This window comes from Cherax quadricarinatus, chromosome 58, assembly GCF_038502225.1.
Source record: "Cherax quadricarinatus isolate ZL_2023a chromosome 58, ASM3850222v1, whole genome shotgun sequence".
In the NCBI taxonomy this organism is placed as follows: domain Eukaryota; kingdom Metazoa; phylum Arthropoda; class Malacostraca; order Decapoda; family Parastacidae; genus Cherax; species Cherax quadricarinatus.
Genome location: NC_091349.1, coordinates 3,114,960 through 3,130,132, shown reverse-complemented (window position 1 = coordinate 3,130,132; position 15,173 = coordinate 3,114,960). Strand labels below are relative to the sequence as shown.

At 39.4% G+C, this 15,173-nt stretch overlaps 1 protein-coding gene across 1 annotated transcript in view; it reads left to right on the top strand.

Moving 5' to 3' along the window:
• Nucleotides 1–9,757, top strand: part of LOC128698006 (alpha-(1,3)-fucosyltransferase C) — a 37,458-nt gene extending 27,701 nt beyond the window's left edge. Inside the window, exons 7-9 of the mRNA XM_070097527.1 lie at nucleotides 1,724–1,909; nucleotides 5,550–5,708; nucleotides 8,744–9,757. Of these exons, the coding sequence (XP_069953628.1) occupies nucleotides 1,724–1,909; nucleotides 5,550–5,708; nucleotides 8,744–8,936 (538 nt within the window). The 3' untranslated portion in view covers nucleotides 8,937–9,757. The remainder of the gene's footprint in view (nucleotides 1–1,723; nucleotides 1,910–5,549; nucleotides 5,709–8,743) is intronic.
• The last annotated feature ends 5,416 nt before the right edge of the window (nucleotides 9,758–15,173 follow it).

Below are 15,173 nucleotides of genomic sequence, written 5' to 3'. Positions count from 1 at the left end.
TAATGTTAAAAACAACATAGACTTGGTTGATAAATTAAGCTCCTTGACTGACTTAAATGATTTTAACATGGTTAGTTTTGATGTTACTTCCTTGTTTACGAAAGTTCCTGTTGATGATTTATTAAGTTTCTTATCTGAAGAACTCGTTAACTATGATTTACCATTGCCAGTTCCTACTATCATTAAACTTATTAAACTTTGCATTGTTGATGCAAAATTTGTATTTAATGATAAGTTTTACACTCAGAAGTTTGGTATGGCAATGGGGAATCCTCTTTCACCTGTTCTTAGTAACCTATACATGGAATTTTTTGAAACAAGGTTGCTTAATACAATCCTCCCTAATAGAGCTAAATGGTTCAGATATGTTGATGATATTTTGTGTCTTATGCCCAAAAATGTAGATATACACCATTTCCTTGGAAAATTAAATAGCTTAGCCCATTCTATAAACTTTACTGTTGAGTTTGAAGAAAATAACTCATTGCCTTTTCTAGATGTTTTAATTATTAAGGGTAATAATGAATTCAAATTTAAAATTTACAGAAAACCTACAAATAACTGTTCTTATGTCCACTATTATTCCTCGCATCAAGATAGAGTCAAACTGTCTGTTTTCTCATCAATGTTTTTGAGAGCTTTACGAGTTTGTAGTCCTGAGTTCATAGATGAGGAAATATCCAAAATTTATGAAATAGGTAATGATTTAAAATACCCAAGAAATGTAATTGATAAATCTTTTAAAGTTGCTAGAAATACTTTTTACAATCCAAAAAGGGACAACCAGCCTTATTCAACTAAAAATATGTTGGTTCTCCCTTACCATGAAAACTTGGTTGATATGCCTTCTCTTCTTAAGACTTTTAATATTAAAGTTGTATTCAAAAATCTTGATACAGTAAAAAACTTTTGATAAAGAATTCCCCCCAAAATGCTGATGGATGTGTCTATAAGATTCCTTGTAAAATTTGCGATAAAGTTTATTATGGTCAAACTGGTAAAAATCTCGAACTAAGATTAAAACAACATAAATATAGTATTAGAACTGGACAAGATTCCAATGCTCTATTTATTCATGTAAGAGATTTTAACCATCCAATTGATTTTCAAAAAATTGAGAAAGTAGTATCAAGCAAGTCCATGGTCGACAGGAATATAATTGAATCTTGTTTCATAAAAAGCAGTTTTGACAATAATATGAATATTTCCTTTGGTTTATATAAATTAGATCCATTTATAATTAATAGAATTTGGGAAGAATTTAATAATACACTGGACAAATAATAATTTTTAAATTTTCTTGGGTAGAATAGTTTGTGGGTGAGTTGTGTAAAGGACCTATCCAAGTTGGGTCGGCGCTCGTCAGGTGTTTAACCGTTGTGGGATCTGATAGTGAGGTGTTGGCCAGACCCCTTATATAGCTACCTTGGATGCTTTACTTTCATAGTTCCTTGATAATGTGAGTAGTCACGAAAGCGCTTGGAATTTCTCTATTCTTTCAGAGTGGTTGTTTTGCATATTCTGAAATCACCTGTTTACTGTGATCTTATTGCATATATATATATATATATATATATATATATATATATATATATATATATATATATATATATATATATATATATATATATATATATATATATATATATATATATATATATATATATATATATATATATATATATATATATACATTATATATCATATATTACTGTACTCAAAGGTTGGTTAAGACACTGAGGAAATGGATCAAGGTGGACCAGTATGGACACTGTAGCAGTCTCAAGTGTGAACGTAAGGACGAGAAGAAGTGTTATGCCATGCTCGCCTCTGATTACAAGTTCTACTTCTCCTTCGAGAACTCTCTCTGCCGAGATTACGTCACAGAGAAGCTTTTTAATATTTCAAGGTACTGCTTAAATCACTCAAAAGAAATGTTGTTCAGTGTATATTTAGAAGAGTTGTATATACTACGTTGTATACTTTTAATGTTTTAAGTAATCGAAAAGTTCTCGTTAATCCATCGACTTTGTGTTTCATCGACTTTGTGTTTCATCGACTTTGTGTTTCATCGACTTTGTGTTTCATCGACTTTGTGTTTCATCGACTTTGTGTTCCATCGACTTTGTGTTTCATCGACTTTGTGTTTCATCGACTTTGTGTCTCATCGACTTTGTGTTTCATCGACTTTGTGTTTCATCGACTTTGTGTTTCATCGACTTTGTGTTTCATCGACTTTCTGTATCATCAACTTTGTGTTTTATCGACTTTGTGTTTCATCGACTTTGTGTCTCATTGACTTTGTGTTTCATCGACTTTGTGTATTATCGACTTTGTGTATCATCGACTTTGTGTCTCATTGACTTTGTGTTTCATCGACTTTGTGTATTATCGACTTTGTGTATCATCGACTTTGTGTCTCATCGACTTTGTGTTTCATCGACTTTGTGTTTCAAAGTTTTCTTTCAAATATATTTCTTGCCATCAGGAATGTTTCATTCACTTTTCCTCCTATCAGAGTGTGAGTTATTTGTACTCATACTGACTCACGAAAACGTAATGACACGATTGCAAACAAACCATACCACGGGTGGGGATAGAATCCGCGATCACAGAGTCTCAAAACTCCAGACCGTCGCGTTAGCCACTGGGTCAGCTAGCCACAATAAGATTCGTCCAACTAGGTATATTTCTACACCATAGGAAGGTTAGCACAGGCACCACTGTGACCACAAATGCAAGTTTTTACAGACGAATCTCCAGCTAGCGTGGCCGTGACGAACTCTAGCTCAAGTCCCCTCAAAGCCGTTAACATGACTCACGAAATCTTGTGCAAGAAAGGTATAAAATACCGACAATATGAAAGTTAAGACACATGTGCAACATCTGGATATCTTTATTGTAGACGTTTCGCCATCCAGTGGCTTTATCAGTACAGATTCTAGGACATAATAGGAAGACAGTAGAACTATATACAAAAGCTGAGGTAATCAGTCCCTCGGCCTTGGAGTTAGTGTTCACAGCATCGTGGTGGAGGAGAATCTGGAGCAAAGACAAGAAGACTGGCGGTTATATAGGCGTCAGTGGATAGGGACGGGCAGCAGACGAGGGCAAAGTCACTGGTAGGCGGGATTCCCCAGTGGAAGTAGGTCTTTCCCAAAGAGATGGGTTAGTTGCAGCAGCCGTGAAGAAGGTCTTGTAGATGTCCTCTGAACCAAGATTCCATGATGTTGCAGTGTCTGACAAGTTGTGCAAGAAAGGTATTTTATACCTTTCTTGCATATGAAAGGTATTTTATACCTTTCTTGCACAACTTGTCAGACACTGCAACATCATGGAATCTTGGTTCAGAGGACATCTACAAGACCTTCTTCACGGCTGCTGCAACTAACCCATCTCTTTGGGAAAGACCTACTTCCACTGGGGAATCCCGCCTACCAGTGACTTTGCCCTCGTCTGCTGCCCGTCCCTATCCACTGACGCCTATATAACCGCCAGTCTTCTTGTCTTTGCTCCAGATTCTCCTCCACCACGATGCTGTGAACACTAACTCCAAGGCCGAGGGACTGATTACCTCATCTTTTGTATATAGTTCTACTGTCTTCCTATTATGTCCTAGAATCTGTACTGATAAAGCCACTGGATGGCGAAACGTCTACAATAAAGATATCCAGATGTTGCACATGTGTCTTAACTTTCACGAAATCTTATTGTGGCTAGCTGGTCCAGTGGCTAACGCGACGGTCTGGAGTTTTGAGACTCTGATCGCGGGTTCTTTCCCCGCCCGTGGTAGGATTTATTTGCAATCGTGTCATTACGATTTCGTGAGTCATGTTAACGGCTTTGAGGGGACTTGAGCTAGAGTTCGTCACGGCCACGCTAGCTGGAGATTCGTCTGTAAAAACTTGCATTTGTGGTAACAGTGGTGCCTATGCTAACCTTCCTATGGTGTAGAAATATACCTAGTTGGACGAATCTTATTGTGGCTAGCTGGTCCAGTGGCTAACGCGACGGTCTGGAGTTTTGAGACTCTCTGATCGCGGGTTCTATCCCGCTCGTGGTATGCTTTCACTCATACTCTTGTACTCATTTCAGAAATCCTCTCACTCCTGATCATATAATAATAATCATAATTTTTAAAGGGGTGGACCGGTATGCCAGCGGAAGATCTCAGTCAGATGACCAAAAGCTCTAGTGACGAGTCATCATATGACTAAGATCCACGTCAAGAAACATTTGACCTGCTTCCTGACAAACATAATACCTATCTACCTCTCACTCATGCATAGTTAATTCTAGTTTTGCTTTTTTTATTTCTCTAGTCCCTCTTCTGTATTTTTTTCAGATCTTAACGCAGTGAGTTCAGTAACTGCCAATAGTTTTGCGTAAGTGATTTTACCTAATTTTCTGAAAATGAACAGATCCTATAATGTTAGTTTATCTTTTGCTTTTACTGTCTTGCTTTACAGGTTTCCATTCCTCTTCAAGGCAAGTGAAATTAGTGACCTAGAAAATGTATAGAGAGCCTTCACGGCACACATAACTGCGATAAAACACCTCAATTACTGGGAATGCTTGAAGTTCCTGAACCTGTACTCCCTGGAATGCAGGCGATAGAGATACATGATTATATACACTTGGAAAATCCCAGGGGGACTAGTACCAAACTTGCACATGAAAATTACTCCCTATGAAAGCAAAAGACTCGGCAGGAGATGCAACATTCCCCCAATGAAAAACAGGGGTACCAATAGCACGATAAGAGACAACACAATAAGTGTCATGGGCTCAAGACTATTCAGTTGCCTCCCAGCATACATAAATTGGATTACCAATAGACTCCTGACTGTCTTTATGAAGACACTGGACAAGCACCTAAAGTCAGTACCTGACCAACCGGGATGTGGGTAGTACGTCGGGTTGCGTTCGGCCAGCAGTAACAGCCTGGTTGATAAGGCCCTGATCCACCATGAGGCCTGGTCACAGGCCGGGCCGCGGGGGCGTTGACCCCCAAAACCCTCTCCAGGTATACTCCAGGTATTACACTTTGTCTACTTCTAACTGCTCTTCGACTTGCTCCTCATTCTTCCTTTGTTACCGTAATTGATCCTTTTTATTCCACTTTCTCAAGAACGTCTAGTATGACTGTTATTATCCTTTTCCTCTTGCCTGGGTATCCTGTTGTTCTTAGGAAAGAAGTTATAGATTGTAGTAATTTTTATACTCGGTATTTGGTTATTTCTCTAACAGTGTAGTTATGTATTATATTTCATTCATATTCTAGTCACAAGGCTCGAAATTCCACACTTTCTTGATCAATGTGCAATTCCGTCTTTTATTTTCTCTCCCCATTATGTGATATCCATCTAGGAATACTGTACTGCTTATTCACGAGCTTTGTCGTGTTGCTTCACTTTCCTTTAGTTCTATGAATTGTTTGTGTATCACATGCTGGTACTTGTGTTAGACACTTTGTGTTTTGACTCATGGTTCTCTTTTGATGTATAACAAATGTAATGTGGTAGTCAATATTTCAAACGCTTCGGCAGGTTGGACGTGATTCCTGTGGTATATGGATCAGCTAACTACTCACAGCATGCGCCGCCACACTCTTATATTGACGCTCTCAGCTTCCCCACGGCCAAGGCGCTGGCAGACTACCTCATCTACCTCAACAATAATGACACCGCCTACAATGAATACTTCAGGCGAGTCCTACTAGCCTTTTTCAAACAATATAAAAAATATTCAAGCAGGAACATACTATTTGATTTGACCCTTTTGTATTAGACATCATTATTTTTCATACATCTTTTTTTCATAAATTACCAAGTCCTTCACAAAGTTTACAGCAAACCCTTTATTTACTACTACAGTTTCTCATCAGTACGGCGCTGAAATATTTGCAATAGTCATCTCCCCTGCCAACTTTTTTTTATTTTATTTAAAACAGTACGTTACACTGAATAAATAAAATAACACAGATCCTAATTCCTCCACAGTATTATAAAAATTTTAATTCCGTAATACACACCGGACGTACAACTTTGTGCAGGCCAACTCCTTACATGCTACGTCTTAATTTTTTTTTTCTTCTTGATTCGTCGGTATTCTCCCGGCCCGGGCCTTTTTCAAGTTGTGGCCCGGCCTTGGCTCCCTATCTGGGGAGTGTCTGAGACCTAAGTCTCCCATGGGAGGAGGTACAAGTACCCCCTCATCTTTGGGACCAAGTGTCCCCAGGCCTAGCCACAGTCCCCGCCCTCACGGGGCTCATAGGGAGAAGCTAGGCCTCTGGTCTGCCATCTGCCCCGCCCCAAAGGGGCTCGTGGGGATGACAGTCTTGTGAACTGTAGGTGGTAGCAAGCTCAGGCTATATATTTATATATTCTTTTTTATTCGCCAGTATTCTCCCGGCCCGGGTCTTTTCAAGTAGTGTTTTTTTATTATTATTTATTATTAAAGATTCGCCGGTAATTCTCCCGGCCCGGGCCTTTTCCAAGTGGTGGCCCGGCCTTGGCTCCCTCTTTAGGGAGTGTCTGAGACCTAAGTCTCCCATGGGAGGAGGTATAAGTACCTCCTCATCTTTGGGAACAACTGTCCCCTCTGGTCTGCCATCCCCGCCCCAGGAGAGCTAATGGGAATGACAGTGTTTTGAGCTGTAAGCTCGGGCTCAGGCACCTACCCTACCCTAGAAGGGTTAGGCATGGTGTCGATGTAGTGTTTTTTTATTATTATTATTATTAAATATTAGCCGGTATTCTCCCGGCCCGGGCCTTTTCCAAGTGGTAGCCCGGCCTTGGCTCCCTCTTTAGGGAGTGTCTGAGACAAAAGTCTCCCATGGGAGGAGGCACAAGTACCTCCTCATCTTTGGGACCAACTGTCCCGAGGCCTAGCCACAAGCTAGGCCTCTCTGGTCTGCCATCCCCGCCCCAAGGGAGCTAATGGGAATGACAGTCTTATGAGCTAAAGGCTCGGGCTCAGGCACCTACCCTACCCTAGAAGGGTTAGGCATGGTGTCGATGAGTGTTTTTTTTTAGTTAGTTAGTTAAAGATTAGCCGGTATTCTCCCGGCCCGGGCCTTTTCCAAGTGGTGGCCCGGCCTTGGCTCCCTCTTTAGGGAGTGTCTGAGACCTAAGTCTCCCATGGGAGGAGGCACAATTACCTCCTCATCTTTGGGACCAACTGTCCCCAGGCCTAGCCACAAGCTAGGCCTCTCTGGTCTGCCATCCCCGCCCCAAGGGGACAAATGGGAATGACAGTCTTGTGAGCTAAAGGCTCGGACTCAGGCACCTACCCTACTCTAGAAGGGTTAGGCATGGTGTCGATCTGTTTTTTTTTTTTTTTTTTTTTTTTTTTTTTTAATACCAGATCCATTTTTTCTCAAAGTACATACATTATTTAGCTTATGATAGGTTAATGTTAATTAAGTTATTTAGCTAACTTTTTCTAGGCTCACGGGCACACGGAATTAAATAGTTTTAAATGTACTATAGAATATTATATGTTAATATTGTACTCAGCAGCTCAGCCACTTGTAATGTTTAAAAAATAATTCCTGTTTACCGATGTATTTGTGGGTCACCTGAGCATTAGGTAATTCCTTGCTTCCTATGGAAACTATTCATGTTGGACCAGGAAACGGGATGGAGGGTTGGTTACCTTTATGCTGGTGAAGCAGGGACGGATCTACTATGAAACTAATGAAGCTTAAGCTTGAGGGGCCCCAGAAGCAACTTTAGTAAACAGTGTTGAAAAATTTGGGTCTGCTGTATGAGAATGGGTTTTGTAAAAAAATAATATGGTGTAATTCAGTACAAAATAAGTTAAAATAAAAATTAAAAGGTTATTAAAGTATGATGTAGGCTGCCGTTGTTGGTTGCGAAGGTGACCCCATAACAGTTCAAGTTTCAGGGGCCCCAAAAAATGTAGGTCCCCCAAATGTTGTATTACTCCTAAAGGTTCAACTCTTCCCATTCATACAGGAACCAGTCTTCACCAGCACTGGAGGGTCTGCCAACATGGGGGTCTATAGTGAGTTAATTTAACGTGCCAGCTAGCCAGGAGTAACTACCAAGGAGTCTTAGTATGGGACAAATTCCATATCTCTAAACAGTCCACTCTGGCTCATGCATGAGGACGCTGATCCTCATGCATTTAATGACTTCTCTTGAACTATAACGATTTCATCATGTGATATGAATTTTGTCACACAGGGAACTCTTTATATACAATATTAAATAGTCATGGATTTCGAAAAAAATTAAGGCTCATGATTTTGTGCCATGATCAGATTATACATTCCCACGCAGACAGTTAAAATATTTTCGATGGTTCTTTTTCATTATGTAGCATAATGATAATAATAATAATAATAAAAATAATAATAATAATAGTAATAATAATAATAATAATAATAATAATAATAATAATAATAATAATAATAATAATAATAATAGTAGTAATAATAATAATAATAATAATAATAATAATAATAATAATAATAATAATAATATATGTGATCAGCTTATGGATGATCTGAGAAGAAATATTTGTTCTGCTACTACTAATAATAATATTGTTAATGTTGTTTAAGAATCTGAGAGTACATAGCGGAAGTCCTCGGTGAGATGGCCAAAAGTTCAAGCTGTGGGTCATCAAATGACAAAGACCCGCATCATGAAACACTTGTCCTGTTTCCTGACAAACATTATACCTACTTGAGAGTACATGTTTCTGTCCGCAGATGGAAGAGGTTTCACAGGATTCCAGGCTGGTCAACAAATGCCAAACCTTTCTGCGACTTGTGTGAGCGACTACACACAGACAAAGACACTAAAGTATACAATCTGAAGAAATGGTTTGTCGATGACTCTCACTGCAAGTATAAGAGCAACCGGGATGTCTCCGCGTTCATTAATGGACATGGTCTTCACTGACAGAAGTTTTCCATTACTGACAATTTTCATTGTTCTTGTGTTATTTACATGTTGGCTGGGCACCTTGGCAGCACTGACTAGGTCAGACATTGTAAACTTATAATACTAAGTATTTATTACAAATACAGTTTACACACTTGAATACTAATATAAAGAAGGGAATGTACGGGAAGTATAGTGGTACCAACACACTTATATGGGTGTGAAGCATGGGTTGTAAATACTGCAGCGAGGAGGAGGCTGGAGGCAATGGAGATGTCGTGTCTAAGGGAAATGTGTGGAAATTAGGAGGTGTGGAGTTACTAAAATTATTACTCAGGGGGCTGAGGGGTTGTTGAGCTGGTTTGGTCATTTAGAGAGGAAGGAACAATGTAGAACGACTTGGAGAGTGTATAAATCTGGAGGGAAAGGAAGGCGGGGTAGGGGTCGTTCTACGAAAGGTTGGAGGCAGGGGGTCAAGGAAGTTTTGTGGGCGAAGGGCTTGGACTTTCAACAAGCGTGCATGAGCGTGTTAGGAGTGAATGGAGTCGAATGGTTTTTGGGCTCTGATGAGCTGTTGGAGCGTGAGTAGGGTAACATATTGTGAAGGGATTCAGGGAAACCGGTTTGCCAGACTTGAGTCCTGGAAGTGGGAAGTACAATATCTGCACTTTAAATGACGGGTTTGTGATACTTACTGCCGTATCTGAGCACCTCTGCAAAGACACTGATTATGTATGAGTGAGGTGAAAGTGTTGAATGATGAAAGTTTTTATTTCTTTTTTTGGGGTTTTCTTTGCATTTGGGTCATATATATATATATATATATATATATATATATATATATATATATATATATATATATATATATATATATATATATATATATATATATATTATTTTTTTTTATTATTTATTATCACACTGGCCGATTCCCACCAAGGCAGGGTGGCCCGAAAAAGAAAAACTTTCACCATCATTCACTCCATCACTGTCTTGCCAGAAGGGTGCTTTACACTACAGTTTTTAAACTGCAACATTAACACCCCTCCTTCAGAGTGCAGGCACTGTACTTCCCATCTCCAGGACTCAAGTCCGGCCTGCCGGTTTCCCTGAACCCCTTCATAAATGTTACTTTGCTCACACTCCAACAGCACGTCAAGTATTAAAAACCATTTGTCTCCATTCACTCCTATCAAACACGCTCATGCATACCTGCTGGAAGTCCAAGCCCCTCGCACACAAAACCTCCTTTACCCCCTCTCTCCAACCTTTCCTAGGCCGACCCCTACCCTGCCTTCCTTCCACTACAGACTGATACACTCTTGAAGTCATTCTGTTTCGCTCCATTCTCTCTACATGTCCGAACCACCTCAACGACCCTTCCTCAGCCCTCTGGACAACAGTTTTGGTAATCCCGCACCTCCTCCTAACTTCCAAACTACGAATTCTCTGCATTATATTCACGCCACACATTGCCCTCAGACATGACATCTCCACTGCCTCCAGCCTTCTCCTCGCTGCAACATTCATCACCCATGCTTCACACCCATATAAAAGCGTTGGTAAAACTATACTCTCATACATTCCCCTCTTTGCCTCCAAGGACAAAGTTCTTTGTCTCCACAGACTCCTAAGTGCACCACTCACTCTTTTTCCCTCATCAATTCTATGATTCACCTCATCTTTCATAGACCCATCCGCTGACACGTCCACTCCCAAATATCTGAATACATTCACCTCCTCCATACTCTCTCCCTCCAATCTGATATTCAATCTTTCATCACCTAATCTTTTTGTTATCCTCATAACCTTACTCTTTCCAGTATTCACCTTTAATTTTCTTCTTTTGCACACCCTACCAAATTCATCCACCAATCTCTGCAACTTCTCTTCAGAATCTCCCAAGAGCACAGTGTCATCAGCAAAGAGCAGCTGTGACAACTCCCACTTTGTGTGTGATTCTTTATCTTTTAACTCCACGCCTCTTGTCAAGACCCTCGCATTTACTTCTCTTACAACCCCATCTATAAATATATTAAACAACCACGGTGACATCACACATCCTTGTCTAAGGCCTACTTTTACTGGGAAATAATTTCCCTCTTTCCTACATACTCTAACTTGAGCCTCACTATCCTCGTAAAAACTCTTCACTGCTTTCAGTAACCTACCTCCTACACCATATACTTGCAACATCTGCCACATTGCCCCCCTATCCACCCTGTCATACGCCTTTTCCAAATCCATAAATGCCACAAAGACCTCTTTAGCCTTATCTAAATACTGTTCACTTATATATTTCACTGTAAACACCTGGTCCACACACCCCCTACCTTTCCTAAAGCCTCCTTGTTCATCTGCTATCCTATTCTCCGTCTTACTCTTAATTCTTTCAATAATAACCCTACCATACCAGGTATACTCAGCAGACTTATCCCCCTATAATTTTTGCACTCTCTTTTATCCCCTTTGCCTTTATACAAAGGAACTATGCATGCTCTCTGCCAATCCCTAGGTACCTTACCCTCTTCCATACATTTATTAAATAATTGCACCAACCACTCCAAAACTATATCCCCACCTGCTTTTAACATTTCTATCTTTATCCCATCAATCCCGGCTGCCTTACCCCCTTTCATTTTACCTACTGCCTCATGAACTTCCCCCACACTCACAACTGGCTCTTCCTCACTCCTACAAGATGTTATTCCTCCTTGCCCTATACACGAAATCACAGCTTCCCTATCTTCATCAACATTTAACAATTCCTCAAAATATTCCCTCCATCTTCCCAATACCTCTAACTCTCCATTTAATAACTCTCCTCTCCTATTTTTAACTGACAAATCCATTTGTTATCTAGGCTTTCTTAACTTGTTAATCTCACTCCAAAACTTTTTCTTATTTTCAACAAAATTTGTTGATAACATCTCACCCACTCTCTCATTTGCTCTCTTTTTACATTGCTTCACCACTCTCTTAACCTCTCTCTTTTTCTCCATATACTCTTCCCTCCTTGCATCACTTCTACTTTGTAAAAACTTCTCATATGCTAACTTTTTCTCCCTTACTACTCTCTTTACATCATCATTCCACCAATCGCTCCTCTTCCCTCCCGCACCCACTTTCCTGTAACCACAAACTTCTGCTGAACACTCTAACACTACATTTTTAAACCTACCCCATACCTCTTCGACCCCATTGCCTATGCTCTCATTAGCCCATCTATCCTCCAATAGCTGTTTATATCTTACCCTAACTGCCTCCTCTTTTAGTTTATAAACCTTCACCTCTCTCTTCCCTGATGCTTCTATTCTCCTTGTATCCCATCTACCTTTTACTCTCAGTGTAGCTACAACTAGAAAGTGATCTGATATATCTGTGGCCCCTCTATAAACATGTACATCCTGAAGTCTACTCAACAGTCTTTTATCTACCAATACATAATCCAACAAACTACTGTCATTTCGCCCTACATCATATCTTGTATACTTATTTATCCTCTTTTTCTTAAAATATGTATTACCTATAACTAAACCCCTTTCTATACAAAGTTCAATCAAAGGGCTCCCATTATCATTTACACCTGGCACCCCAAACTTACCTACCACACCCTCTCTAAAAGTTTCTCCTACTTTAGCATTCAGTTCCCCTACCACAATTACTCTCTCACTTGGTTCAAAGGCTCCTATACATTCACTTAACATTTCCCAAAATCTCTCTCTCTCCTCTGCGTTCCTCTCTTCTCCAGGTGCATACACGCTTATTATGACCCACTTCTCGCATCCAACCTTTACTTTAATCCACATAATTCTTGAATTTACACATTCATATTCTCTTTTCACCTTCCATAACTGATCATTTAACATTACTGCTACCCCTTCCTTTGCTCTAACTCTCTCAGATACTCCAGATTTAATCCCATTTATTTCCCCCCACTGAAACTCTCCTATCCCCTTCAGCTTTGTTTCGCTTAGGGCCAGGACATCCAACTTCTTTTCATTCATAACATCAGCAATCATCTGTTTCTTGTCATCCGCACTACATCCACGCACATTTAAGCATCCCAGTTTTATAAAGTTTTTCTTCTTCTCTTTTTTAGTAAGTGTTTACAGGAGAAGGGGTTACTAGCCCATTGCTCCCGGCATTTTAGTCGCCTCATACGACACGCATGGCTTACGGAGGAAAGATTCTTTTCCACTTCCCCATGGACAATAGAAGAAATAAAGAAGAACAAGAGCTATTTAGAAAAAGGAGAAAAACCTAGATGTATGTATATATATATGCATGTGCGTGTCTGTGAAGTGTGACCAAAGTGTAAGTAGGAGTAGCAAGATATCCCTGTTATCTAGCGTGTTTATGAGACAGAAAAAGAAACCAGCAATCCTACCATCATGCAAAACAGTTACAGGTTTCTGTTTCACAGTCATCTGGCAGGACGGTAGTACTTCCCTGGGTGGTTGCTGTCTACCAACCTACTACATATATATATATATACATACATATAATATATATATATATATATATATATATATATATATATATATATATATATATATATATATATATATATGTCGTGCCGAATATGTAAAACTGGTCAATTAGCAAAAACTCATTTAAAATTAAGTCTTTTCTAAAGTGTTCTCTTATACGTTCAAAGATATATTTTTTTCATTATTATTATTAAAGATTCGCCGGTATTCTCCCGGCCCGGGCCTTTTCCAAGTGGTGGCCCGGCCTTGGCTCCCTCTTTAGGGAGTGTCTGAGACCTAAGTCTCCCATGGGAGGAGGCACAAGTACCTCCTCATCTTTGGGACCAACTGTCCCCAGGCCTAGCCACAAGCTAGGCCTCGCTTGTCTGCCATCCCCGCCCCAAGGGGGCTAATGGGAATGACAGTCTTATGAGCTAAAGGCTCGGGCTCAGGCACCTACCCTACCCTAGAAGGGTTAGGCATGGTGTCGATCATTTTTTTCATTAATGGTAATGTAAAAATTTTTAATTTTGCACCAAAAGATTCTTAGAAAACTTACCTAACCTTATTATAACAAGAGTAATTTATTTTGGCCTAACCCAACTAAATATATTTTAGATTTGTTTACAATAATTTAATACTAAACAAACCCAGTGAAATATATTTTTTTTCGTTAGGTTCAGAATGATTTTGGCGAAATTATTGCATACACAAATTTTCACTTGTCCTATATGGCAAGATGAGCGTTGCTATTTAAGCCAAGATCGCAAGTTCTGCCTATTCGGCACGACATATATATATATATATATATATGTCTTGCTACTTCTACTTACACTTAGGTCACACTATACATACATGTACACATTTATTTATACACACTCATCTGAGTTTTCTTTGATTTTTATCTTAATAGTTCTTGGTCTTATTAATTTTCCTTTTATATCCATGGGGAAGTGGAATAAGAATCTTTCCTCCGTAAGCCATGCGTGTTGTAAAAGTCAACTAAAATGCCGGGAACAATGGGCTAGTAACCCCTTTTCCTGTAAAGATTACTAAAAAGAATAAGAAGAAGAAAATTGTCAAAGTGGGAAGTCTGAATGTGCGTGGATGTTGTGCAGATGATAAGAAAGAGATGATTGTGGATGTTATGAATGAGAAGAAGCTGGATGTCCTGGCTTTAAGTGAAACAAAGCTGAAGGGGGTGGGAGAGTTTCAGTGGAGAGGAATAAATGGGATTAGGTCAGGGGTTTCAAATAGAGTTAGAGCTAAAGAAGGAGTAGCAATAATGTTGAAGGATAAGCTATGGCAGGAAAAGAGGGACTACAAATGTATAAATTCAAGGATTATGTGGAGTAAAATAAAGATTGGATGTGAAAAGTGGGTTATAATAAGCGTGTATGCACCTGGAGAAGAGAGAAGTGTAGAGGAGAGAGAGAGATTTTGGGAAATGTTGAGTGAATGCGTGGGGAGTTTTGAATCAAGTGTGAGAGTAATGGTGGTTGGGGATTTCAATGCTAAAGTGGGTAAAAATGTTATGGAGGGAGTAGTAGGTAAATTTGGGGTGCCAGGGGTAAATGTAAATGGGGAGCCTTTAATTGAGCTATGTGTAGAAAGAAATTTGGTAATAAGTAATACATATTTTATGAAAAAGAGGATAAATAAATATACAAGGTATGATGTAGCACGTAATGAAAGTAGTTTATTAGATTATGTATTGGTGGATAAAAGGTTGATGGGTAGGCTCCAGGATGTACATGTTTATAGAGGGGCAACTGATATATCG